General features: G+C 38.8%; 1 protein-coding gene and 1 long non-coding RNA gene across 2 annotated transcripts in view; one reads left to right on the forward strand and one right to left on the reverse strand.

The window, feature by feature from the left end:
- PXYLP1 (2-phosphoxylose phosphatase 1) overlaps positions 1-26129 on the forward strand; it is a 48478-nt gene extending 22349 nt beyond the window's left edge. Inside the window, exons 3-6 of the mRNA XM_065845081.2 lie at positions 10792-10953; positions 11846-11972; positions 21122-21261; positions 23810-26129. Coding sequence (XP_065701153.1) covers positions 10792-10953; positions 11846-11972; positions 21122-21261; positions 23810-24741 — 1361 coding nt within the window. The 3' untranslated portion in view covers positions 24742-26129. The remainder of the gene's footprint in view (positions 1-10791; positions 10954-11845; positions 11973-21121; positions 21262-23809) is intronic.
- On the reverse strand, positions 3677-7772 carry LOC139828625 (uncharacterized). Its single transcript, XR_011740472.1, has 2 exons — positions 7492-7772; positions 3677-5127 (listed from the first exon to the last, which is right to left on the reverse strand). It is a non-coding gene; the product is annotated as an uncharacterized lncRNA (long non-coding RNA).
- Positions 26130-26953: the final 824 nt, after the last annotated feature.

Here is a 26953-nt window from a genome sequence, read left to right on the forward strand (position 1 = left end):
TAAAACATGAAATGGTAGAATTAGGTCTAGACCAAGAGGCTCCCTGAGGGATGGGTGTTTTCCTTAGTGATCTGGACTACTCACTTTTTTGTAAAGCAATGATGTGCCAATGTAATGGCTAGAAGCTCTGTTGCAGCTGAACTCTTACAGCCATGTGAATGGACAGTCTCCTTGCATGGAAGTCTGTGGAAGTGTAATAGACTTTTGGGGGACCTCATGGAAGGTGATTGCACAGTGTTTTCTTCTGGTGACTCACAATTTTTTGTAGTTTTTTTCCTATCTCTTCAGATTCTGCAGTCATTTTACAGTCCTGTGAGCTTGTTTACATTGCATTAGTCTGTTATGAATTCAGTAGTGTTTTTTTGGAATCGTTGCATAGGACTGTCTGGCGTTGCAGACAATTTGATAAATAGTGCATAGGAGAAGTAGCTCAGATTTTCTGTAGAGCTTTAAGAAAGGTTCTGATTTTTTTAAAAAGTATGGAGTATTCCTCCTGTTCCTTTGCCACTTTTTCTTCCTTCTTTTTTTCCTTCCATGAGCCAGTAGTTGCTTGGCTCTCTATGTCCATTGAATTTCAGAAACGGGCAGTTTGTACTTTAACGTGTATCAGCTTGATGATGGCCAATTTCACTTAAGACATGGGGCAATGACGAAATCTGGACTTTCTGTTTTCTTTTAAGAGTTGCTTAGTCATAACCAAGCTTTAGGCTGTCTACTCTGGTTCTAAGTTGTAGGTGGTTTTAGCCAATGTGTAACTTTTAAACCGTTTATAGCTGACTGCACAATGCCTTGGCCTGAGTTAGCCCTGCTTTGAGTTCTGGGTTGGAGCAGATGACTTGCAGATGTCTGTTCCAACCCAAATGATGAGTTCATTCTGTAGCAGTACATCAGGTGAAATATATATTTATTAGCAATTTCTGTTTTGTTTGATATTTCATGAGTGTTACCCTTATCAATTCAACAAAAGCTCATTAATCCAGTTCTCTGCTGTTCCTTTTTCATGCCTTGCAGATAACTGCAGATGTATTTTAGATTGGCATGTTGGTCTTTTAAAGCCAAAAATTTGTTCATAGGATTTTTCCATAGGTTCATTGTATACTGACCTGCACTGTGGTTTTTTTTTTATTACTTTTTTTTTAAAGTAATCTCTGTTCCTGAACTTTATTCCCTTTTAAATTTTCGAAGCCCAGTCACTGAGAGAAAAGCAGTGCTTGCACATGTTAAATGGCATTGTGGTTTATTTGTTAACAAGGTGGGCTTGCTGCAGTGAAATATGAAGTCTTGGAAAGTGGAACTGATGTCCCTTTATGATTTTGTTTGTGAGATGATCAGATTAAGAGAGCTAGAAGCCCTGGGTATCTGGTGTAATTTTGGGTTTACCAACTGTGCACATTAATGTTGGACAAAGACAAGAAATGTGATTCACCATCTTAATCTAAGCTGGTTTACAGCAAGAGTCCCAAAGACATCAATGGTTCTCTGATCAAGAGAACATTGTTCTCAATTTCTGAGACTGACTACGTCTGCCGTTACAGGCTTCTCCAGCATGAAAACTGTCAGGTTCTGCTGTGTTAAATATGTTGTTTTGGGGTTTGCTGCTAGCAAATCCACAGCAGCTTTCTGTGCCCTGGTGCTGACAAGGACAAGCAAGCGGGCAGGCTTGGCGTGGGTAAGCAGTGGCATATGGTGCGGAGATCCCTTCCCTGAGCAGGTCAGTTCGTGGATAGAAAACAGTTTGGATTAGATGTGAAACAGAAAAGTGCTAATTTAATGTGGTAGTTTAAATATTGATTTGAATGTGTAAAGCTTTTTATCTTGAAAGGCCACTGATGTAGGGAAGTGCCAGATGTCTGTGGATTGTGTCTGACTGATGTCATTAACATATTAAACACTTTCTGTCCTGTGCCTTTGCAGAGGCTGTGGCTGAACTGCCGACCTGCTGGGTTTTCCTGCCTTTTGGTCACTGCCCTTTGAGAAAAAGGGAGTTGACTTGATCTGCCCCAGGTGTGCAGATGCAGAGGCACTGCTGAGAAGTGCGAAAAGTAGCTCTGTTGAGAAGTGACAGAAAGATGCTTGTACTAGTGAGCGAATGTACAGGATTTGTTGCAGCCCAAAAAGCCACTGCCTTGCTGTTCTTAAACCGGGGGATGTAATAAAGATGTAGTGGGCGAGTAAAGGTGTGCTTTTAATGACCTTTTATTTCTGTGGGTTTTTTTCCTGGTGTATTTTGTGATTTCTGTTTCAATATCTTAGTCTTCTAGTACATGCCCTAATGAAAGTTGACTTGAGTTTCAAAAGCCATTCTGAGTATTTTGGGATGCTGTCTTAAGGAGAGACTTAAGGAAGAGGCAACGACATGTACTTGAAGCTCTGGATGACTATACACTCCTGTCAGTTGGTCTTTTAAAGGAGGGAAAAACATTTTGTCTAGGATTATAGAGGAGAATTGTGCGCGCTTCCTCTTCATATCCATTTGAAGAACAAGACCTAATAGCAAGAATCAGTGAATTCCTTACAGCACAGGCAGCAGGGAGCAGCTGTGTTCCAGCAGCAGAGAGCCCTTGTCAGAGATGTGAAGCCTCAGTGACAAGATTGCTGGAGAACAGAACAGGAGCAACTGTTGAACTATCTTGAACTCTACTGTATTGGCCATATTTTTGTATCATTCTCAAGTGCTGTAGATGAAAAGATCACAGAAGCCAGAGGATTTGCTGTCCATATTCCTGGGAAAATACTTTTTGCCATGTTTTCTTCTGCTTTGTTGAACACTGAGTGTAGTTGGCTTCTATGTTCGTGTTCAGTTCACATGTGGAATCTGCCAAGTGCCTTTTTTTCAGTCCGATGTAATCTCTGCTGCACAGCTTCCCACTCCAGTATTTGTGAGATCCAAAAATTATACAAGACAAAATGAAAAAACAAAGGTCACCACCCACAGGCAAATTGTGGCAGTAGCGTTCGGTATATTGTGTCCTGCAGGTACCTTTTCATGTTGACCTTTATTTTGAGACAATGCTATGGAAATGGGAAGAGTTGCCAACAGTTTCTGAACACAGCTGATAAAAGCTGTTTTGAAAATCTGTTCCAGGACAATTCAGCTGGATTAGTTCATTTACCAGTTGCTGAGTTCCGTAGACAGAAGCAGGACAGAGCTTAAAAATTTTATTGTAGTGCTCATGAATCTTGTTAAATAAGTAACAATGGCTGGATCTACTGTATTTATAAAAATCATGCTTTCGAGCCTTAAAAAAACCCTATTTATTCTTTGTATATTTAAACCTGGTTTGGTAGCCTTTGGGACACTGATCTGATATAGTTGAAGTCATCTCCCAGCCTCATGAGACGTGGCAGCCACGCAGATACACCGACAGGAATGACTTCCTGTGTAGCATCATGGTGCCATTTGTGTAACACACCTCGGTGTGAATCCTGACAAGGCCATGGTAGGCAATGGGCCACCAGAACCACTGCATCGTAAGCATTGATAGGGCTTTTTTTTTAATTTGCATCTTGTCACTAAATAATGGGGAGCATGAGCAATGTCTGACTTGAGCGCCGTGTTTATTGAGCCCAAAATCTGTCTGCTTGTCTGGATGTTGAGTAGGAACGCCCCCCCTGCTTCAAATTGACTGAAGAGCCAAACAGCGAGGTAATTAGTGAGAAGCTGTTATGGAAAATCTTGATTACACATATATATTTATTTTAAAGTAAGAAGTGCATTTAATTGATGGAAATATAAATCTTTCCCATGTTAAACAATGTAGTGTTTCATTGTAGTAGGAAAACAGAATAATATATACAAAGTAATTTTTCACTTTGGGAGGAGAAGTAGAAAATTAGTGTCTTCTCTAGAACTTGAAAAGGCTCGGACTTGCAGTCAGCATTGCTGTGTTATTGCTGTCAAGCTGAAAATCCTGGAAGCTATTTAAGCAGTGCCATATGCCCTCTGAATTGTCAATTGAAAAACAATTGAGGGGGGAAAAACCCCAAAACTATAAAACTCTTTTCAGAGCCACATCTGGACTCAATACATGCAAGCACCCATTGTATATTTTAATGTGTTTGATTAAAATTTGGTCTCAAAACATAACATGACAAGGTCTGCCATATTGTGCTTAGGTGCAAAAAAAGATTTTTTTTAACACATTTTTCCGTGTGCAAGTCAGATTGGGACCCTGTAAAAAATCAGCAAAACATGCAGCTAATGCAGCTGGAAATAAGTGACTTGTTCTCAGAAATTCTGGCGTGACTCCTGGTGGTCAGGTGTACTTGTTCTTATTTTCGAACATGAATACACAGACAAGGCAATCTGGCCTTTTCCCCTGTGTCTGATAAGAAATAAGGCCCTGGGTCAGTACCTGCTGGCTGTAGCTCTGTGGGCAGAAGGTTACTTTGGCATTTGTCCCCAAATAAGGAAAATTTTTAAAAAATTACCAACTTGTGATCCCCAAAATAGGCAGGCAAGTAAGCCTTGACCCACTCCTGGAAAGGGATAGGCCAGGGGTGTCAAACTCATTTTCACTGGGGGCCACATCAGCCTTGCAATTGCCTTCAAAGAGTGAAATGTAGTTTTAGGACTGTATAATTGTAGAAGTAGTTGTAACTAAAATTACCTTTGGCCCTTTGAAGGCTGGTGTGCCCCCCCAGTGAAAATGAGTTTGACACCCCTGGGATAGGGGATTTTCTTATTTCTGACCAGGTCTGTGAAAAACAGCTAAAAAAAGCAGCCAATTTACAGTAGTTCTTGATCTCCATATGGAAATCTGCATCTCCAGCAGAGAACTTCAGGGATCTGGAAACCAAGAAGGCTGAAAACTCAACTTGTGTTGGGCTGAAGAATAAGCTTTTGGTTGCGTGTCATGCAGAAAAATTACGTCAATATCAGTTACTGAAGTTAAGAGTTTGCTTTTCTGCTGCACACATCTTCACCTTCTTCCCTCACTGCAGTTGTTTTGAAGCATTCCTGCCTCTTTCTCCTTGTTCTCCTGATGCTCCTTTTCGAGCTTCCATATTTTTCCAGAGAGAGAGCAACCAGAAGAGGAGTCTACATTCGTCATCAGAATTTCAGAAGTTCTGCTCTGTGCTAGGCAGCCTTGTTAGTGCCCTGCTAGGAGCAGAAAGAGGAGGGGGCTGGAAAAAAAGGTGAAAGAGGGATAAATAACTTTTTGTGCTCTCTGACATGCGCATTTGCTTTTCTTTACCCATTAGTATAAGGTTACCTACAGTGGTTTGGGTTTTTTTTTGCATTTCTGCTGTATTGCTTCATTTCCATGTGACTGTTTTAAATAGTATGTTTGCGTGGGGCTGAAAGGACCTTCTGTTATAAGATGAAAATTTCAGGTCTCTGTTTAGTCAGAAAATTGAGACTAACATGGCTACTTGTGCTGCTGCTTCTCAGGCTGATTGGAGCTACAAGGGAAAATGGAAAATGGTTGTGTTGCCTGTCTTGCTGGTTTTAGGTAAATGCTAGTGATTTTTTTTCTTAATTTTTCATGGATAAATTTTTTTCTTCTTGGTAAACAGTGGTGATATCTTTTGTTTTCCAAGCTGAAACTAGGACTGCAAGGAGAAAGAGAAAAGCTGCTAATGGAGTGATGTAGCGTTTAATTTGGTGTTTCTTCTACATGAACTGCAGTTTGCTTTGTGTTTGTTTTTCTGCTGTACTGAATTCTTGTCAAACTCATGTCAGTTTTGTAGCATGAATTCCTAGCAGTCTGGCTCCCTGCTTGGGCTCTGCGTACAATAATTGATTTGATAAACTTGACATTCCTCCAGAGGGGCTTAGTTGCTATGTAGTGATTGTTACAATCATTATACTGAAAGCACTTCTGAATTTTTCTCTCTTAAAAACTACTTGTCTAATATTTGTCTTTTTGGCATATATTGTGGCATTTAGGAACTGGGCAGTGTATGGAAGTCAGACAAATTAGCTTCTTGCCTGTTAAGTAGGTCGTATTTAATGTACACTGGGAATAAAACCATATGTCATATTTTGGATGCCATTGGTTTTGTTCATAAAGACATTTCTTAGTCAGACTGTTAAATTAGTTTTAAAATTTGGTCGTCAGGTTGTGTGGTTTGAATTAAAATAAAAGTTACTGGAGGTTTTTTGTTTAACTTAGTATCAGAGATTGGATTTTATTTCCTCTGAAGTTTGTCAACATAAAAAAATTGGATTTCAGTTTGGAGCTGGAAACATTCTTGAAGGAGTGATTGTGCAGCAGCACTTGGCTGCTCCACCGTGTGAGTGGTGCCCCCCCGTCTCTCCCAGGGCTGCTTTTGCTGTTTCACTGTTCCATCTGCTCTTACTTTTGTCTGATACCAGCCCATGTGTTTAGATTTTCTTCAATGTTTCAAGCAATTTTGATGTGACGGGACACCAGGCAGAGTTCTGTTGGGGTTTCCTTCATTTTGCTGTTTCTGCAAGCCTTCTACTTTTTTCCTAGATATAACTTTTTCCAAATTAATTTTTCAAAGTAGTTTCTATGTAACTTCTGTAGTTTTAAAAATAAATATATGAATATTGGGAAATAAAATCTATTTTCTTTCCCTTTTTGTTGACAAGCTATGTCTATGATAAGATGTTTGTATTCTTTATAGTTTCAGTGCTGGTAAAGCTTCCAGTTAGATCACCAAATATGTTTCAGATACATTTTATTCACTGCCCTGGCTGTGGGAAATGCACGTCAAAATAATCTATTTCATTTCTGTTTCACATTCTTGTATTCCGGTCACAGTAAAACATGAGCTTTGAAAGGCACAGCAGTGTAAAAATTCTGTTCAAAAATTCCCTTAATCAAAGATGTGTGTCTATATACACATCGGCAGACTTCTGTTTTGGGCAAGTGCATGGTACTGTGAACTAATAGAATAAGTCATATAAAATAATGGCAAGCTATAAAAAATCATGTGAAAACTACATAATAGAATTCTGATCTTTTAATGATTTACAGCTGCAAGAGCAGAACAGAGTTTGGAAGAAAAGGTTAATTTCAACTCTATATGAGCATATGAGGGACTTTCAGATTATATTATTATTACCTTTCCCCCTCTGAGCTGTGTTGGTCCAATACTATTTGTAGGTTTGCTGGTTACATATGGACCAGAAAATCTGCTTGGGAGACAAAGGTGGGATTGGCACTGCAGAGGAGGACTTCCAGTAAGGAAATACTTGGATACAGAGAGTCAGCCAGCACTTCAAAGAGCTTTGAGTAACTGCCCTGTGTGGTATAGAAGGTCCTGAAATGGAGGAACAAGCTCAACCTTCTGTGCATTAGGGAGCTGGGAGGATGAGGTGTGCAAAGAAGGACTTGAAAGCCTGGAGGCAGGATAAAGGAAGACAGCAGGGAGCATGAACCCAAGGACTTGAACAGAAAAGGGAGGCAGAAAGGAGAAAACATCATAATGCGAGGCACTAACAGCATCCAGGGAATGGCAGAAGATAAGAAAACAATTGAGAGACAACGCAGGCTTAGCTGTCAGTGTGGAAGGTACCTCTGGCGTTGGCTGGAGCAGGCAGAAGAATGAAGAGGGGCTGCGTCACTTGGGATCCTCATCCCAAAGCGCTGGAACCACGGGGTCCTCAGAGCTATGAGGAGTTTTGCCCAGGGGAGGAGGCACAGCCTGGCTGGGGGCACTGGGCTCGTCAGGCCACCCTGCTGACAGTGCTGGCACACACAACGCAGCTTTCCAGCTGGAAGGCATCTCTCCTTGGTCTCGTTTCCCCCCTCTTCTGAAATACTTGCTATCTGTATGTGTATGCATTTGGTGGAAATTTCCAGTGGATTGCCTAGACTGGTGCCCGGATCACATGATTTTCTTTTTTTTCTATTTAACATAGTTAAATATTATAGAAGACCCAGATATTTGCATAGGTGGTTTGGTTGATTTTTAAGTTATTTCCCTCTCCAGTGTGTGTTCTTTCAAGTGTGCTAAAAGTAAATAGCACTTGTTATGACAGTGCTTATTTAGATGACTGGAGTTTCTTGACTTTCTGGATTATTTTCTTTGTCAAACCTGCAAACAATTTGAATCATTTAAGTTGAATCTTAGAATGGTTTGTGTTGGAAGTGACCTTTTAAAGATTCAAGTGCTATGGGCAGGGACATTTTTCACTAGATCCAGTTGCTCAAGTATGTTCAGAAATCCAGACAACATGGTCATACCCCTGGTGGATTCAATGATTCTGTGAAAGTTGGAAGCTCCTCTAGCCTATCCCTGAGATACTTGGATGTGGGCAGGGTGCTGGTAGTTGAGGAAGGAAATGCTGTGTCCCTTCTTCCCTGCTATAAACCAGGCTTATTCACTATACAGTAAGGACAATATTTACCAGCTATTACTAGGTAATTAATAAATGTAGTTAGCAGCAGCATTTAGAATGGGATAGTTTTTAATAAACTATTTATTTTTTTAATTAATGACATGAACTATTATTATCCCTAATCTCCGAGTCCCATTTCCATTCCACAGCATAATCTTACTGTGCACCCATAACTGCTGTGTTGATTTAAGAGTCTTCTTTAAGGGTGTTCTGTCAGTGGCTTTCTAAACTTTGGACATGTAATCTGATAATCCTCTAGGTGGTATTTTTAATGTTCAATTTCATTTTAAATATTTGAATTAGAGTAGATTCTTCTCTGTAAGATTTAGTGCTTTTCCTTATTTGTCCGGCAGTGTTAAAGTATTTGTTCAACTCGTTTGAGTAGAAATGGGACTTGTTATATGCAAACAAAGTATTTGGCCCCATGAATCATAGCTATTTGATCTTAATAAGGTAACACATGCATCTGGTGAGTGCTGTACTTAATAGTCTCAGTGCAAAAATGCGATCTGTTCAGTCTCTTGTAGTTAAAACTGCCTTGGATAAAAATTTAGGTTCCTTATTTTGCTTTTAAATCTCCCAACCAAATTTTAGCACCAGAGTTTGTGGCTGTTGTTATTGGTGGATGGTTTCCCCATCTTCTAAAACGCTCATGGGTCAAAGTTGAATGGAGTTACGTTGCCTCCATGAGGACTTAATCCAACTCTGTCTGGTTTTGTGGCATTAAGGAAGCAGTAGAAATGTTGTAAGTTGCTCTAGAGACAATTTGTTAACAGAAAGCTGAACGTTGTTTCTCCTAACCTTTTCTGGCTAGGAAACTTGACCAATATAACATAACTGCTGTCATTTCCCATATATTCTCTTTAGGCAACTACTGTCTTGTAATGCTGTTTATTTGTAGAGTCAAGAAACTGTTGTAACACATTCTTAGGTTTGAGATCTATAGCCCAAATACAAATTTGCTGTAAGCCTACTTGAAGCCAGACTTAACCTCTGATAGATGTTGCCAAGGCTCTGTCTTACTGCTGGAGTTTCTTGGTCAGTGGTTTGCAGTGTCTCACAATAATGTGAGTCGTAGCATGGAAGGAGCTAAAAAATGAATCTGATAAATAAATGCCGGAATGACTGCTGAGCCCTGCAGTTTAAGTGGCTGAAGTCAAAATTGCAGGTTAATGTTCTTGCCAAGCACAGTCCTGTGGGCAGTCATATGCAAAATCTGAAACGGTTTCAGGAAAAGTTGAAAGTTCTGTGGGTATTGGCCATGTCAACAGCACTAGCAAGGGTATGGAAAATGCTTGAATTCTGGCTTTGGCAGGCAAAGAGAAACCACATAATAATACTTAGTGTATTGTAGTTTAAGGATGAAGAGTCTGTATTATATTAATGACTATGTACTCTTAAAAATCTTTGCATGCTTCACTTCAGTTTGTTGTCTTCATTGCTTTTCTTTGTCCACACAACTCTACTGCAGAAGAAATTTGCCTCTAAAATTAAAACAGCGAGACAAGATGCAACTGAGCAACTGAGCCAGAAGCATTAGTAAAATTCTGCCTTGAAATTTGCTTTCTCTTCCCACTCCCCGCCCTCCTCTCACCACAGAAAACTAATGGAGTAAAAGCACAAACACTTTTCCTCCTCTTTTTCACCTCTAAATCTGCCCCTGAAAATACTAATAGAAAAAAATGTGGGCATTCATTATGACAAACGTAGTTTTGTAAGGCTGATAATGAAGTAGTGCTTTCACATCCAGGCATGGTAAAAAGACACTGTCAGTACAACTCTGGCCTTAAATTCAGATTTGCTTCAGTGTCCTCTACATGCTGGAAGACTGGTGGTGGTATTTCTGTTAATTTTCCTGCTGTGTGTAAGCCTTAACTGCATTTCTTTGTATTTAACATTTTTTGTGGTAGGCTTCATTAGATACATACCATATATTTTGTGTGTGTTCTCTTTATATAAGTCAGACTATTTAAGGCTGGCAAGGTAGCTGTGTAAGTGTGAGGATTTGTAAGGAAAATGATGGACTGTCCAGCACTTTTCCCAGTGGTTTGTAGTACCATCATAACTATGCTGTGTCTTTTGCTGAGGTCTTTCAACATCAGTTTTCAAGTTGGAATGATAAGAGACAGCTGGGCTTGTCATGGCCCTCTTCTTCTCATTAATACTCCTAGAGCTTCCTGAGGGACTGACAGAAAAAGCAGCTCTGAGCAGAGTACAAGAGGCAGTTGTCCTGTATCCAGATGGATTTCTGCACTCTTAGCTGAGTACTGACTGTGCTGAAGAGCTCTCTGAGCTTGTCTTCTAGACTGTGTACATAGTGAAAAATTCACAAGAAAGGTCTGTACTGCGGAGTGGCATCCTTTCATGGAAACTGTACTCTTTGTACACGGTTACTTTTAAAAAAACAACAATCATAGTCCTATATGTCCTTAATGCCTCCTAAGGGTATATGGTATATGTTCTGTATCTTTCAGTGCATTTAATCCCAGTAAACCCGATCAGGGAAGATGGGCTGAATCCGAAGAGCCGAAAGAGAATCATGCCCGATTTGCTGACTGAGCCTCCTGTAATAGATCCTGTTTATGAAGCTCGTGTTTACTGCAATATTCCCACCATTGCCGAGCGCAGTATGGAAGGTAAGCTTTGTGAATGCAAACAACAGCTTAATTGTGTGTTTCTACCTGCTCTTATTGGAAACTATAACTTTGTGCATTGTCAGTTCTTTGGTGCTTGGAGAAGGCACAACAAACGCCAGCTGGTTGCTGAATTATGTTAAATCATTCAAAATATGCTGTTCTTCTTTACTTCCATTTGTATCCTCTCTGTTATCCTGATTTTTGGAAGCTGTTCTGTTTCTAGTCAATGGTCAACTGGAGGTCTAAAATTGAAAGGGGCAGGAGAGAGAGATATTTAATATTTGAATTGTAATTCTTATTACAAGTGAGCTGCATTGCAAACAGTTGACTTGGAAAAAAAAAAGACTCAGAAGTAATTACATTTGGAACTCCAATCCATTAGACATGGCAAGAAGGCACATTTGTGTTCTTCACCCCACAGCGGCTGCAGCAGCAAGTTAGTCTGAATGAATTCCCACTAATGCATATAAAATAAATCACATACTAGTGTATCATAAAGCTCCAAATTAGACATGCTGCAAAATCCATCATTATGATAGGGATCTGGAAGAGACGTATCATAAAAGTGGGGTGACCTTGTCATGTTGGCAGAGTTCAGTGCTTGAATGATGTCTGTATGGTTGTTGAACTTGAAATGTACTATGGAGAACGTGCTAAGACCCTGAGTCTTGTATAAGTTAGCTTGTGATTTCAAGTGAAATCTTTCTTGGGACAGTGAGTTACCATTTCTTACAGGGATTTTCTTTCATTGCAATACCAAAGCTATCAAGCTAATTATACCTGTTTTTTTTTTTTTTTCCCTCCTTAAAGAAAGGAGAAAGATTTAGGTAATATTTAGTTAACTTTTTGCTTTTCCTTTCTCTCTCTGTCTTTTTTTTCTCCTTCACTTTAGGTCATGCACCTCATTATTTTAAGCTGGTGTCAGTTCAAGTGTTGATTCGACATGGCGATAGGTATCCGCTGTATGCCATTCCCAAGACAAAGAGACCTGATATTGACTGTATGTTGGTGCCTAGCAGGTAAAATTCTTGGCTTTTATCATTACTAACTGTGTGTTTTGCCTGATACTTATTTTGTTCCTCTTCAGGGAAGAATTTGTACATTAGGACTTCTGATCTTTGTGTATTGTTATGGATTAAAAAAAACCCCAAACACCTATATCTGTGGTGTACAACTTCTCCTTTGAAAGAGGAACTATTACCTGTTACCAGTTCAGAGCAGCAGGAATATTTGGTATTTCTTTAAAAAGCAACAGCTGTGTAATTGGATATTTAGGTTACTGTTCCTCTTCTGCTTCTACACATTTTCAAAATGTAAGTGTGGTGTTTGGGAATGTCTCTTCCATTTCAGCTAAGCATGCTTCCTTTTATGTGAATACAAAAAGGTCGCAGTTCGTCATTGCCATTCAAAAATTGCTGTTTGTGTTTTATGTTATTATTTCATGCATTTTTTAAGAAATAAAGGTTGTCGGAGTTCCCTTAAATTAATATTTGTGTTAAAGTTCAGGAAAGAAATGGGGGTTGCAGATTTAATTATTAAAATACAAGTTAAACAGAAAGTGCGGTGTTTACTCCTTGAAAACCACCCTTCCCTTGTAGTTACCACTCGCTGTTTAAAACTGTCATATGCAAGTTATTTGTGTCTGACTGCCATTAAAACATCATTTACCTTTCTGTTTGAATAGAGTGTGCTTCTGTCTAACATCATGCCTTTGTAGCTTGCTGATTCTTGTCTTCATACCTGAACCAGTGTGAGCTGTAGACATGATCTGAATTGCTGCTCTTGTGGAAGAATCTTTCTTTCTTGGTTAGAGCTTACTCATTGATAAAGATGAATTATTGTGTAGAGCAGTAGAAATAAATAGCAATGATGTAAAGTATCAACCTTTGTCCCAGATTGCTTGATTACATGTGGTGTTTATTTTTTTTTTAAGTAGGATATGTGTTGTTTTTTTTTTCTTTTTCCTGCCTAGGGACTTCCCATTGATCCTACTGAATACTTAGAGTTAAAAGGAAAATATCTAGACAATCCATCAGAGGTGTTAGCAAAAGCTCTGGGCAAATCCACAGCTGGATGCTGCTGCCCACTCAGGAGTGTCATGTGTGGAGATTTCAGTGGCTGGGGCTGCATCAGCTCCCAGTACCCACAGTGCTCAGGGAAAGGGACACAGTGGGTCTCCTGATCTGGTACACAAAGCAGTGTGGATATACCCGAAGTATCTTTTTCCTAGAATAGCATGGAATCTCTGCCTTTAAAGAAAGGATGTATGTATATATTTTTAAGAGCAAAGTGGAAAGCAAAATGAACACGAGGAATCAGTTTTTTATAGCTAACATGTCACTACAATTGTCAAGATTCAAATAGTGTCTAATTTCATTGATTTAGAGTGCATATATGTACTTACATCTTTCTTAGCCCCTTGGTGCAAGTGTCAAAATCAGAAATTGAGCAAAACCACATCCTCCTCTTTTGAAAGGAGACTCCTCTTTTGGAATCCCTGTCTATGAATGCAACCCAAAATATCTGATTTCCTGGTAACACTGAAAAACCTTTCTAAGTGATAGCGGTCTGGGACATTTTACATAGTGCGTTTAAAAAAAAGTTTCCTCTGCTATTATGTTGGCTGTTTGTTTTCTGTATTCATACTTGAACTTCCACCAAAATACTTGTTTTGTCAAGAATTCTTATCCTCCAACAAAAATTTGAATTCTTTGAGAAGTGCCCAGGCCCAACAGCGCTCTGTGCCCACTGTGAGCTGACTGGCTTTCTGAAATGAGTTATGCAGCCCTGGCATTGCAGACATGAGAGCAAACTCCAGTTACCTCTGCAGTAAAGTTGAGTGGGCAATTAATGTCTCTAAAAGATGAAAATTTAATAATTTGCTAATAGTTATGATAACATTTTTAATGACGTGCCTTTAAGGGGTGAGATTATTTTCAGCATGAAATACTAAGTAAAGAAATATCCAGGTTCCTTCTGGAGTTCCTAAAGGCTCTCATCTTCTGATCTTGCTCAGTATCTGTCATGTTAGAATGTGTGTGAGAAAACTTTATTGCAGAGATGTTAACTACAAGGGACAAAGTTGGATGAGTAGCTGTATTTCTCAGTATTAAAGTGCCACGTGAGACCTCAGTTTTGTATTTGTCAGAGAAGCTTTTATAGCTATTTCCACTTCAGTTTCAGGCAAGGAATGCAATATAAAGGCCCTGAAGTCAGGAAAACTATCCATAAAAGGCAAGCAAGTAGTGCAGCTTTTGACACTGCCAGCAGAATGGCCAAGTCAAGCAGTTAAGGGGATGGAGGAGGCCAGCAGTGTAGATGCCTTTGACTGTTACTTATTTATGAAGCATTAGAGTATCAATATATAGATGATACATCCACTACTGTTCACAACCACTAGAAATGAGCGGAGAACCAAAAAGACCTTGTCTCCTTGAGAACAAAGCTTGTGTAAAATAGAATCTCCTGGCCAGCTTTGAAAGGGCAGCAGAAAGATGAAAGGAGTTGGCTCTGGACCATGCTGCCCAGATGTGTTAAAGCTGACCTTTCTGAATACAGCTGGAATAGTTACTCTTTCTGCCATTGCTTTGAAAGGAACATTTATTATTTCAACATCAGGAAGCTATTTGCTCCCTTTGGCTGTCAGCCTTATATTCCTTTGTGATGTAAATTTGGTGCTTGATTGTAAACCTGTTTATATTGAGGGCAATATAAGGTAAATAATTGCTACCTTTGAACTGAAGGTTTCTTGATACTGTATAATTTAGTGGAGATGTCTGAATGTCTGGCTTGTTTAAGCTTTCTGGACTTAGTTTCAGATAAGTGTGCTGCTCATATTCAGTCTGTGCTTTATTTGACTTGGCATTCAGCTGATGGAATTCATTAATTAAGCAGATTATGCTACAGCCTCATGGCCTTCTAATGGGTATGCAAAATAGCCTTGAGGTCACGCTTTGGTTTTGTGAGTTATGGATTGTGACATATGAGTGTGGAATGAAAATAAGCAAATGGATTAAATGCTTTGGAGATTTCTTCCATCTAAAACTTCAGTTATTATTACTTTCATTGTTCGGGATGCAAATTTCCGAAGGGAAGTGAATCATATATACTATTTTCCTCTAGAAAATGAATTGAATGATGTTATGAAAATCCTTTCAGTGTAATGTTTGCTTATGGGGGGAATAAATTAATCTCCCATTTCTTTTTCCTTTTTATCTTACATTTATAGTGTCAAAAGTAAAAAAATATGCAGTGTTTTTTCATTGAGTTTGTATGCGATATAGAAAAGAAGTGCTTTTTGGAAGATGCTACAATAATTTCAGAAGACTACTATAATTTGTTAGTATGCTAGGTAAATTGGCATCTGCTTTAAGGCATTTTGAGAGGTGTTGATATTAATCATAAACTTAGTAACAAATATTTGGATTTTAGGTTCAATACGCATGTCTTGAAACTGCCAGAAAAATGATTAAAGAAAGTGTGGGAGAGGCAAGTATCACACTCTGAGCTAAAGGAGGTGTGGATTGGACTTGGAGTGAGGTCAAAGCATGATCCAGACCAGAATTAAGTGAAGGAAGGTCTCCTGAGGCCTCTTCTGACTTCTCCAGAGACTCAGAAGGGCAGTGAAGTAGACTAGAACACCAGAGTTAGTTATAGAAATCTAAAAACCATAAGACTTTTATGAAAAAATAAGCCCCAACAGTACTAAGGATCCTTAAGGATCTCTTCTGTAGATTACAGTAATCTGTTTGTTTTGTGTCTCTCTCCACTCATTTGCCTTCTGAAAAGGAAACGGTATAGATGTTTGATCTAAAACCTTTTTTGTGTACTTAAAGAAAACATTATTTTTGCCTTAAGTTATAAAATCATGTTTTGCATGTGAAGTAAAGAGAAAAGGCACTTGCTTTTGGTGTAGTTAGCAGACAGAATCTGGTGTCATACAATTACAAGAAGATAACGTTCCTGTGCCAGATCTTGTGCCTGGCGGGGTTACATTTCCTCACCAAGGGACACACGGAGGGTTCTGCAGCTCCTTGTGAGAAATGTGGTCCTCTTGGCTTTTGCAAATTCTCCTTTTGCTAACAAAAGTGATGTTTGCATAGATAAATGCCATTTGGGAAGCAAAAAGAAATCAATATCGCATTTGTATTACTGTCTACCTCCACAAGTTCTTTCCTGAGGCACATAGATCCGTACGAGTCTGGAGTGCAGTGCTGTGAGAGGGCAGCACTGTGCAGTAATGGAGGGAACGTGAATAAAAAGTTTACCCCTCCTTGTTTCTGTGAAGCATTCATAATCTGCTGGTAGTTTTCTACTTGATTAACTATTCAGTTTTAGCTTTTAAATAAATGACTTTTAATAATTTATCTCAATAATTAAAATATTTCTTCTATCACAGTTTGTCTTTCAATCATAACCTTGACCAACACATTATTTTTGCCTGTCAAATCTTATATGGTGGTGCAGATACATTATTTATGCCACTCTTGAATTTTTATGAACATGTAAATTATTAAATAAATTGTAGTTGCATGTAGTCTTGTCAAGATAATGTTTTTCCACATCTGTTTCTTAAATAGTGTACTTCATCTTAATTAGACTAACTTTGCAATTTTTATAGATATATAGTCTGAAATTTGTAGGTGGTTCAAAAGAGCATTCAGTTTAATTAACTGGAGGACAGATTGAATGCTGTGGTTTGATCATCATGTTTGTTGAAGAAACAGGGCTTACACTGTACTTGATTTTACAGTATACATAGTAGAAGTAAAGCAAAAGTTCAGTGGGTCCAATAGCTTTGATAGGAAAGAATGTTAAAGGAGTCTCAGCCTATTCCTATCAAGGAATTAATTTTGATCAAAAGTAGTCCTAAAATTAATAAATGTAAAGATTGAGTGGTGGGAAATTTTTATCAAAATGGACCTGCTTGGGTCTGATTTGCAGCTTAGGTCTAAAAGAGGAACAAAACTCTGCTCTAGATCTAATTTCTATTTATGTTTCAAGTCTTTAATAGAAACAGTTTCTGCTTACAATATAAATCAATAGCACCAATAGTGGTCTTGAGAAGCGAGGATGATTTTCTTCTTGCCCTGTGAATTACGTATCAAGTCTAGCAATGGTCTTCATGCTGTGATTCTTCATTATTATTATTACTATTATTTAAACAAAGGCAGTTAGCTCAAAGAGCTAACCTCTTAGCAGAAGAGGCTTCCATGCACTCAGTCAGTCTGAGTGGGACTTTATCCAGGGGCAGGAAGCTCCGCTGTCTCCCAGAGCAGTTCCCAGATCCTGACCTTGGAGTCCTGGATTGTCAGCCTCGCGGGGGCGGCTGCAAACATGCCCTAGAACAAAGTTTCTGTGCTGCTTTGCACCATTTGAGGCTTTTCTGTGTGATGTGCTTGAACTTAATATTGAGCTGCACGAGTTATTTTTCATAGCTATGCACATATATAATAGATGGAATAAATGCATTTTCCTGTGTGTTTCTGAGGTGGTATATTGTGCCATTATAGCCGAACCACTCAGAATCTATCGGGAGATGTTCTGAGGTGTTGTGTGCTCGCTCTGGGACTGGATTTCTCACTTTGCTCTGCTAATTCAGAACAACCAGCAAGTTAGTGTTTGCTTCTCGTAACAAACAAACAAAAACCACCAAAACCCAAACAAAAACCAACCAACCAACCAACCAAAACACAACACGAAACCAAAACCAAACACCCAAACCCACCAACAAACTGAACTAAACTAAAAACCAAAACCAACCGACCAAAAAAAAATGATACCAAAAAATACCTCTAAGTTTTTCTAGCTAAACTTCTCAAGGAAAAGAAATCTTTTCATTGAAGGATGTCAGCTCAGTTACTGGCAGAAATGTACATACAGTTCAAATAGTTGCATGGTATGATTTCTTTCCATGTGGGCTGGTTACAGAGTAGCGAAAAAGAGATGACATTTTGGTATTAGAGCTTTTTAGGACCTTTACAGGTAAGATATTTAAATGTTGAATAAGGATTTAAATGTCGGTCCCTTTTAATGCTAGTGCATGAAAACTACCCTATTAAATCTGGAATCTGTTATCCCAGTGTTTAGTTTGTAAATAGCAAAAAGGCAGGCTGAATTAATTATTTGAGGGAAAAGAAGCATCCTCAGTTTTGTTACAGATAAAATTGATGGGATTTTACAAAAATAAAATAATTAAGAGGCAAATTTTCAGATATTAAAAGTGGGAAATAAATGTTCAAACTTAGGAAAAAGTATGGTTTTAGGTGAAAAGCCATTCTATGTTCTGACAAAATTTGGAATATTAAGAAATAGTGCATTAATACATTGGATTAATTATTTATTAAGTCATTATTAATTATTGATTAATTGTATGAATAAGTTGTATTAATAAATAAAAATCCAGCAAATTACACAAGGATCTCTCTTTAGCCCATTTTAATATTCTTGTTACTCTTAGGGAAGTAAAAATGTAAGGATATTTCAATCTTTTCAACTCTGCAAGTGGGTGATTTTCTTTGCTTCCTGCTCCAGCAGCCCCAGCAGTCTCAGCTGTGTTGCCTGGATACCCCAGCTCCTGCGGCAGCTGTAAATTGGCCAATTCAACAGGAGGATTCAGATTCTAAAGAAAAGAGAAATGTTGAGGTGGGGAGGGAGGATCATTTATTAGCTGGTAGCTTGAGTGGTGCTGTAACTTTTGCTCTTAAGAAAAAGAATTATTTGTTCAGCTGTACAGGGTTAATCAGCAGAATTGCTGGTATGTTCAGAATTGGGTTACATGCATGAGGATTACATTGGGGAGAGAAGTATCTTGTAGCCTGAGATGTCTGACCCCTTCAGGCAGAATGGTTCTTATTTCTATTGTTTGATTTTTATTTTTTTCTTCCCGTGGAATATATATAACAAGTAGTAAGATTTGAATTTATACCCAGAAATATGTCTAGCAATTGTATTTCATAATTCACTTTTGCAAACATGTGCTTAGCTTGTGCTTTTATAATTTTATCTTGGATTTTCGTTTATCTTGCCTGCCGTTTTTTAGATAAATCTTTTTGTAAAGCATTGGTAAATACTTTTCTTGTTTCTTTCTTCACCTCCTTCCCACAAGTGACTGATGGCACTTTCATCAGTACAGGTTTGATTCCATTAGAGTTGAAGTTGTTGTGAGCAAAGCAGCAAAAGAAGTAGAATGCATAAATGTGCAGAGTTCAGAAAATTGGTAGTTCAGCCTGCTACGTCTGTAATGAGCTCAAAAAGCTTTTTTGCTAATGGGTTTAATTTAATTTTCTCAAATTAATTCTTCCATTTTTAGGTTGCACTGCTGGGCTGTGGAAACAGTACAATAAGTTCTTTTGGAAATTCACATCTGGAGCTGGATTAAGCTTTGTAATGTGTGCATGGTACTACAGGAAGCTTCCGCTGCTTTAGAAAGGAACAAAGCCTTTTTATGTACCCCTGCTTCTCAAATATTAATCTTCATTTGTGTTGTTAAGATGATAATATACAGAAGCAGCTGTGGATTTAGCATGTCATGAATTGACTGGTTTTCCTTTCAATTTGAAGTAAAAAGGAAAAAATTATTTTGATATTTTTTTCTCATTTTGCATTTTTTTCTTACTGGCAGCTTTTTCGTAATGTATCGTAACATTTTCCTGCCAAGGTTGTGTGTGCTGTGGGTTGTTTCGTTTTTGTTTTTTCCTGAAGGTGAATTAAACTGAAAAGTTCAAGTTTTAATGAAATGATACGACCGTGAGGCTTTCTGTTACCAGAGGCACTGATTGTTGTGAGAGCCCTGTCTGTGTGTGCCGAGAGCCTGAGGTGCTTTCCCATTTAGGAGAGTTTCTCCGTGTGTCCTGTGGTAGCAAGAATGCCTTTGTCCTGGTCAGCTCTGATTCCAGGCACTTATTCGTGCTTCAGCGGTGTTATTGCTCCCTCTTGTGGTTCCTGCAACTCTGAACGTTTTCTTTAGACCTGAGGTTTTTGAATCAAAACAGTTTATCATTCTAGCGAAGTCTATACATGAACAATAAACACGAAACCCAGGCTTCTGTAAAAGTTCTCTGAGCAAATTTATCTTCTTTTTTAATATAGATTTTTTTTTTTTTTTGGTAAGTAACATTAAAAAAATGTTTACTATAGTCAGGCTGAAAGTCCTATGAAAATGAGAACCAGAGCTGGGTTGCCAAACAGTTTCTGATTTAGTTCTGCACAAAAGTAGAGAGGTGACTGTGTGACATTTGTTGAGTGTTGACATTTAACAAAGAAATCCCTACTTATGTCATGTATTTTTGTTGCAGAATTGCAATCATAGATTTTTTTTATTAAAGATTTATTTCATTTTGATTACATTGTGGACTCTTTTGTATATGTAGTTTTTAGCACTGCAGTACAACAGTGAGCTGAGTCTGTAGCACATTTGAAATTTGCAGAACAGTTCAGGAGATCTCAGGAGATATTTTTGTATGTGTGACTTTTCCAGTTGTATTCATCACTTGCCTTGTGGGGAGATCGTATCTGTTTTAAGCGTCCAGCAGTGTTGGACTCTTTCTTCCTGAATAATAGTAGAAAACCCAAACCAATGGCTTCCAATTGGAATGGGGCCACTGGATACTGCTTTCTGGGTACCACTCAATGGAGGCTACATGTGCTGTTTGATTGGAAGCCTGAAGTATTTAGAAATAAAGGCTGAGATTGTAACCAGCATTGTATATTACAAAACCTGAGAATTCCTTCAAGATCATCTACTTAAAATACTGGCTGTATGAAACCCTTTTGATTGTTAGTGCCTTCAGCTGTGGTGTTAAAGTGCAATGGTACTTCAGAAAGTGGAGAGAGTAGTTTTCGTGGTAAGGATTTTTATTCTTTTCAATTTGCAACAGTATTAGTGACTGTGTTTGTAAAACCCAAAAAATTCTTTCCAAATTACTTACCAAAAGGTATCATGATTTTAACATGACAAGACATTGGGTTCCCTATAGCTCTTAGGTAATAAGTAGTTAGATTTCTTTTGCAGACTTGCGAAAGTCCTGAATAAGAGCAGATGTCATCCCAGTGGGAAATAACCTCGCACCATGAAATCTCTGAGCTGACATACTTCGAATACTTGACTTTCTTGGGCTGTTTTCTCATCTATTTTTGGAAGTTTTCACATCTTGGTTTACCTTTCTAGGAAACCTTCTCATCCTCAGCTTGAAGCTTTCATCAAACAGATGTCCAAAGGCTCTGCAGCCCAAATGGACGGTCCCCTGAGCAGCCTGCCGCGCTACCCCAGCCATTCCTTGTGTGAGATGGGAGAGCTAACGCAGACGGGTGAGTTGCCACAGCAGCTTTAACATTTTCTCCGCTCTGTTAAATACAGCCTGCTCAAGAAAGAGATCTTCTAGTTTTCTTTAGATTGGAAGAAATGCTTTTTTATGGGAAGCTTACGATGTTGGTCGCAGTCTAGGTTATGCTGGGGTATGAATGAAGTATTTGACTCTCTACCATAGCAGTGCTAACAGTTCTAGAACCATGCTTGCCACTTCTGTCACATATTGATCACGCTTGGCATCTCTTTTATTTGCAACAAGTCAGAGCACCTTTCCTTGAGGTTGCCCCACACCACAAAATTACTTTGTCACCCTGGTGAAAAATGGCATTGCTCAGTTCCTCCCGAGGGAGATCTGGTACTCTGACTGGTTTATAATTCAAAGTGGCTCTGAACTGAACTTAATTGCCAGTTTTTAGCTGTGGTGTAGCTGCTGTGTCCCCTGCAAGAGATTCGGATGTAACAGACTCATTTGATGCTTGTATTATGGAAACAGAAAAGCTTCTGGTGCTTTTTTCCTTCCTCCTGACCCCATCCTAAGTTTGTCATGAAGTGCCAAAAGTGTGTTTTCTGGTGTACTTGTTTCTGCATATTTTCACCACGGGAAAATTAAGCTTATTTTCTTATCATATCTGTTAGTTCTGCTGAGCTAGTTATTGTGAGAAAAGGTGGAAATACCAGCAATTAAATTCCAAAAAACTTCTTTAAAAAATGAAGTTTTGAGACTTTATCAATACTACCACTGAGAGAAAGGCTGCTGAATCCTGCTGGTGAACATATTTAGTTTATCAGTACCAAAAGAGCACAGGAGATGGGAGGTAACTGGAAGTGTTGCAGTCAGGGATTTGACTATGTAGAACAAAGTATGTGGAGAGCTGGGAGTATTGTGATGCTGGGGATGCTGGAAATATGAGAAAGAAACAAAGGGTTTGGGGTTGGAGAGGGAAAGTGCAGGTAGTTCTGGATGAGAGCAGTGATAGAAGAGCCTTTGGAAAGGATCCGGGACTGATGTCAGCACGTGATAGAAAATAGGAGGGAACAAAAGTCAAGACTACACAAATATAGAAACAAGTTGCCACTTTGTACAAAGCAGATTTTCACAGATTCCACAGCTCTTGGAATTGTTTGTGTTCACCACGCAGAACAGCCAGCTGAACTGGTATGAACTGAAGTCTGTGTGTTTGTTTGCTGTATGTTTTTCTGTATGTATTCAAAAATAAAAATACAAAAGTACCTTCTCACAAACATGTGGAAACATACTGTGCACAGCTAGGTAGAAATGTGATTGTGGAAAGGATTAGTCCCATGGGGATTTTTCTCTTCAACATTCATAAAATTATTTGAAAATTCACATTGATAATAGTTTTATGTTCTCCTATCTTTTCAAATTTTGACATTGATCCATTCCATTTTATTCCCACACCTTGTTTTTAACTGTGTTGCTCTTCTTATTTTAAATACCAGTGACTGAAAAGGCATATCACAGTGGATCTGGGTAGCCAATGGGTTTGGAGACTCACTAGAGAGAATGAACATAGTGTTGAAGATTTGGGGAGCTGGCACCATTTTCCTTTTGCCAGCTGTCTTTCCAGGAATCTCCTGTTTTTTTCTAAGTCCAAAGCTTGTCTGTCAAATCCTTGTGAATTCCAGGATGCCATCAGAAGAAATACTTGTATTGGGCCAGTGTCAAGTGTTGCAAAGGAACCTCCTGAGAAATCTGGGCAGGTTATTGAGGAACTCCCCCTAACACAGCACATTGTGTGTGAAACTGGATTAATCACAGCATACAGCTTGTAACTGAGCTGGTATTAATATTTGGGGCTCCTATGGCATGTAGCGGATTATACAGATGTTCTAGTGCATAAAGGGTTCGTGCCTGTTGCTTTGCTGCTGTGGGAGGACAACACAAGCAAGGTGGATGCTGGAGTAAAGGTTTTGGCGTGTGAGAAAGACACACACCCTCCTCCTTGCCAGCTGGATAAGGCAGAGCTTTAGCGTAAGAATCATCAGGCTGTTTGAGTGCTTCCTGAAGGAAGATGGAGAAGGAAGCTTGAAGTCTTTGCCACACCTCACTACTCTGTTTTGTGAGTTTACACACTAGTTCACATTCTGTGTATTCATTTCCTCACTGCTGGTAGTTCTACTGGCTGCCATAAATGTGCAGCGTTTACAGCCTGTCTGAAAACAGTCAGTCTGGGCCCATCTTCATAACCATCTTACTTTTATAATCATATTAGACCCATTCAGACTGTGTCTGTAATCGAAAAAACAGATTTAAAACCACTGAGGTTTTAAACAAGTTTTATGGAACCAGTTTTTTCTATCTGTATCAGTTTAGCTCCTAGAATTGGATACTGAATAGTAGCAGGTATCTCGTATTTCATGCAGTTTTCCTAATAGTCAAGCATAGGTGAAGTTCAGTTTCTAATTTCATAACCTTTTAACTAATTGTGCATTTATCATTAAGACCGCTAGCTGTGTAGCTTATTTTTTCCTCTAAAACTAAGATGATTCTAATCATGTCTTGTAACTTTAAAAATTCTCTTCCAGGGGTTGTACAACACTTGCGAAATGGACAACTATTAAGAGAAATTTATATAAACAAACATAAACTGCTTCTGAGTGACTGGACAGCAAAACAGCTCTACTTGGAGACAACAGGAAAAAGCCGAACCCTGCAGAGTGCCTTGGCGCTGCTCTACACTTTTTTGCCAGATTTTGACTGGAAGAAAATTACCATGAGGCATCAGTGGAGCACCATTTTTTGCTCTGGAAGCTGCGACTGTCCGATGCGAAACCACTACCTAGAAGAGGAACAGCGCAGACAGTACAGCTTAAGAGTGAAAAACAACGATTTGGAGAAAATATATGTGGATATGGCAAAGATTGTAGGCATTCCCACCAGGCAGCTGAGAGCTTCTAACCCAATAGATTCTCTCTTGTGCTATTTTTGCCACAATGTCAGCTTTCCATGTACCAAAACTGGCTGCATTAGTATGGAACACTTCAAAGTAATCAAAAGACATCAGTTGGAGGATGAGAGAGAAAGACAGGAAAAGAAACTTTATTTCTTCTATGCACTATTGGCTACTCATCCTCTCCTCAACCAGACTGTTAATCGGCTGCAGCGTATTGCAGAAGGCAAGAAGGAAGAAGTATTCGTTCTTTACTCTGCACATGATGTCACATTGTCACCTGTTCTTAGTGCCTTGGGCATTACAGAGGCCAGATTTCCAAGATTTGCTGCCAGGTTAGTTTTTGAGCTGTGGCAGGATGGGAAGAGACCCAAAGAACACTTTATCCGCATCCTGTATAACGGTGCTGATGTCACATTCCAGACCTCGTTTTGCAAGGATTATTATAAACGTTCCAGCAAGCCAATGTGCCCACTAGAAAAATTTGTCAACTTTGTTAAGAGGGATATGTTCTTAGTTTTTAACAGCACTAGTTATTATGATGCATGTCGTAGAAGACCACTGTAGGGAAGGAAAGTGACAGGAAGCAATGTTAGCTTGTGTATCAGTAAAAGTCTGTTCCAGTTGAGGCACAGTTCAGTTCTTTCTTTTGTTTTATGTGTAAGTAAAAAAAGGATATTCCTTGAAATATTCTTCAAATAGTTTTATTTTCATTCAGACTGCAGATGGTCTCCAACAGAAGAACGAATGCTGAGGAAGTGTTATATGTGTGTGTATGCTCACATGTGCTGTGTTAACTGTAATGAAATGATAAATCACATGCGCTACTGTAACCTGGACATCGCTTGGTAAGGGGTGAGAGAGCATAGACTTTGTTTCTCTGCATTCCAGAGCAATACTTGGATACCATAAGTTTAAAACCAAAACAATTTTTTTTCACCACCTCCTAAGCAGTTTGTATCAAAGGTATTTATGAATTCCAGGCATCTGCATTAAACCATTTGTAAGGAATTCTTGAAGATCCCTACTCAAAAAGAAGCATTTTACTGTGTAAGAGCAGGTCTGGAAAGCAAAGTGCATGTGTGTATCTGTGCGTGCTTACCGGAGTGTGTACAAACGAGCGTGTGCCTTGTTCACCTCACAGACCTGGAAGTACTGGGTTATTGTTGCCAGTGCCGGAGAAGGGTGTACTGGAAAATGGATACAAAACTCTGTTCTTTGATCGCACTTTCAGCACTTTGAATAGTTCAAACAGTCTAGAAATATGTAAAGGACTTGTGACATGAAAATAGATTGCAAATGCTAATGTTACCACTAAACTCGTGTGGGAAATTAGAATTAGAAGTCAGTTTTATAGTGGAGTGTTGGGCTTTTTCCCATTGTGAACACGTTCAAGCTGCTGTGCTATGGAATAAATACAGTGTTTTAGGAATTTGATATAGTGACTAAACACTAAGAAAATTTTGTAGTTGCGTTAGTATTTTTATGGACTAGAAAGCTCTTGTTTTGTAAGATCAGACTTGTACATATTGTACTGTGTATATTTATAACACAGTAGATCTTTCTTACTTGTTTAGTTTGTAAAGACTTGTGAAGCTGACTTTTAGACATTTTTTCCCTTCATCAGGATGTTTAGACATAAGAATAAACTGTCTTTTATGGGTAACTTGAACAGTGAGTAGATAAAAAAACTTGTACTTCAAACTGCTTTCATCTCTTTAGGAGTAGTAATCTGAGAAACAATTTTTAATAGATCTTATAGGAGTTTTATAATGGTGAAGGTTTTTTACACCTCTGGGAATAAATTAGTCTGTGACTTGTGATTCAATGGTGCTAGTTTATCAAGGAAAACACAACTCAGCGTAAGTTCTCTGACTATTTGCATTCCATTCTCTGTTTTCAATGCTGCATTTGAACGTATTTCTTTAAATAAAATCTTGGGGACTCTTTGTATACTCATTTGTTATATTTATTCTGACTTCCTTTGCAGTAAAAAGATAAGTGTATATTGTTAAGCTGCTTCTTTCGTTAGTAATTTCTGCACTTTCTATGTTCTGGTTCCCAGTCTGACGAAGGAGCAGGTAAACAATTCATGAATACTGAAATAAAAATCATGACAGAAAATGTGGGGGTTTTGTGCCACGTTAGAATGTGTAGCTTCTGGAAATGTTTTCTGTCTAAGAGACCAGCGCTCTTAGTCATCACACTTTTGTGTGCTGGAGGGAAAACAGGAAGAGAGAATCTGCAAGTTGAGTTTGCTTTGTGTAAATTATATGAACTGGACCATTTATCCAAGGTAAGTAAGAGATACTCCAAGATGCTGTTGAGCTGTCTGTAAAAGGCAGCTGGAGCTCTGCAGAGTGTTATTCGGTGGAGCTTCGATGCTGTTCAGTGACCACTTGTGGGAATGATGTTGACGTGCAGAAAACATTACCTCAGGCGTATATCACTGGTGTTTCTAGTGTGGTATTTAGAAACTTTGAACCCTTAACAGCTTCTGCAAATGCCAGATTGTGTCTTCAAAAGCCTGTGCTAGGACTAGCATCTCACCTTGCATCATCTTCTTCATCAACACAGAAGTGTTTTGTTTGAATTTCCTTGTGCAGAAAGATCCCCTGGGTCTGTTGTAAGGGTTTTGAGATGCAGCTGTGGATTAGAGGAGATGTAAATTGTGATGGATTTCTAATTTGTTTGGCTCAAAGAAGCAGAGATCCCAGATATAATGGATATTGCAGCTGTTTTCCAAACTTGTATTTAACTTTATTGTGGAGCAGCAAAA

Source organism: Patagioenas fasciata, chromosome 9 (genome assembly GCF_037038585.1).
Source record: "Patagioenas fasciata isolate bPatFas1 chromosome 9, bPatFas1.hap1, whole genome shotgun sequence".
NCBI lineage: Eukaryota > Metazoa > Chordata > Aves > Columbiformes > Columbidae > Patagioenas > Patagioenas fasciata.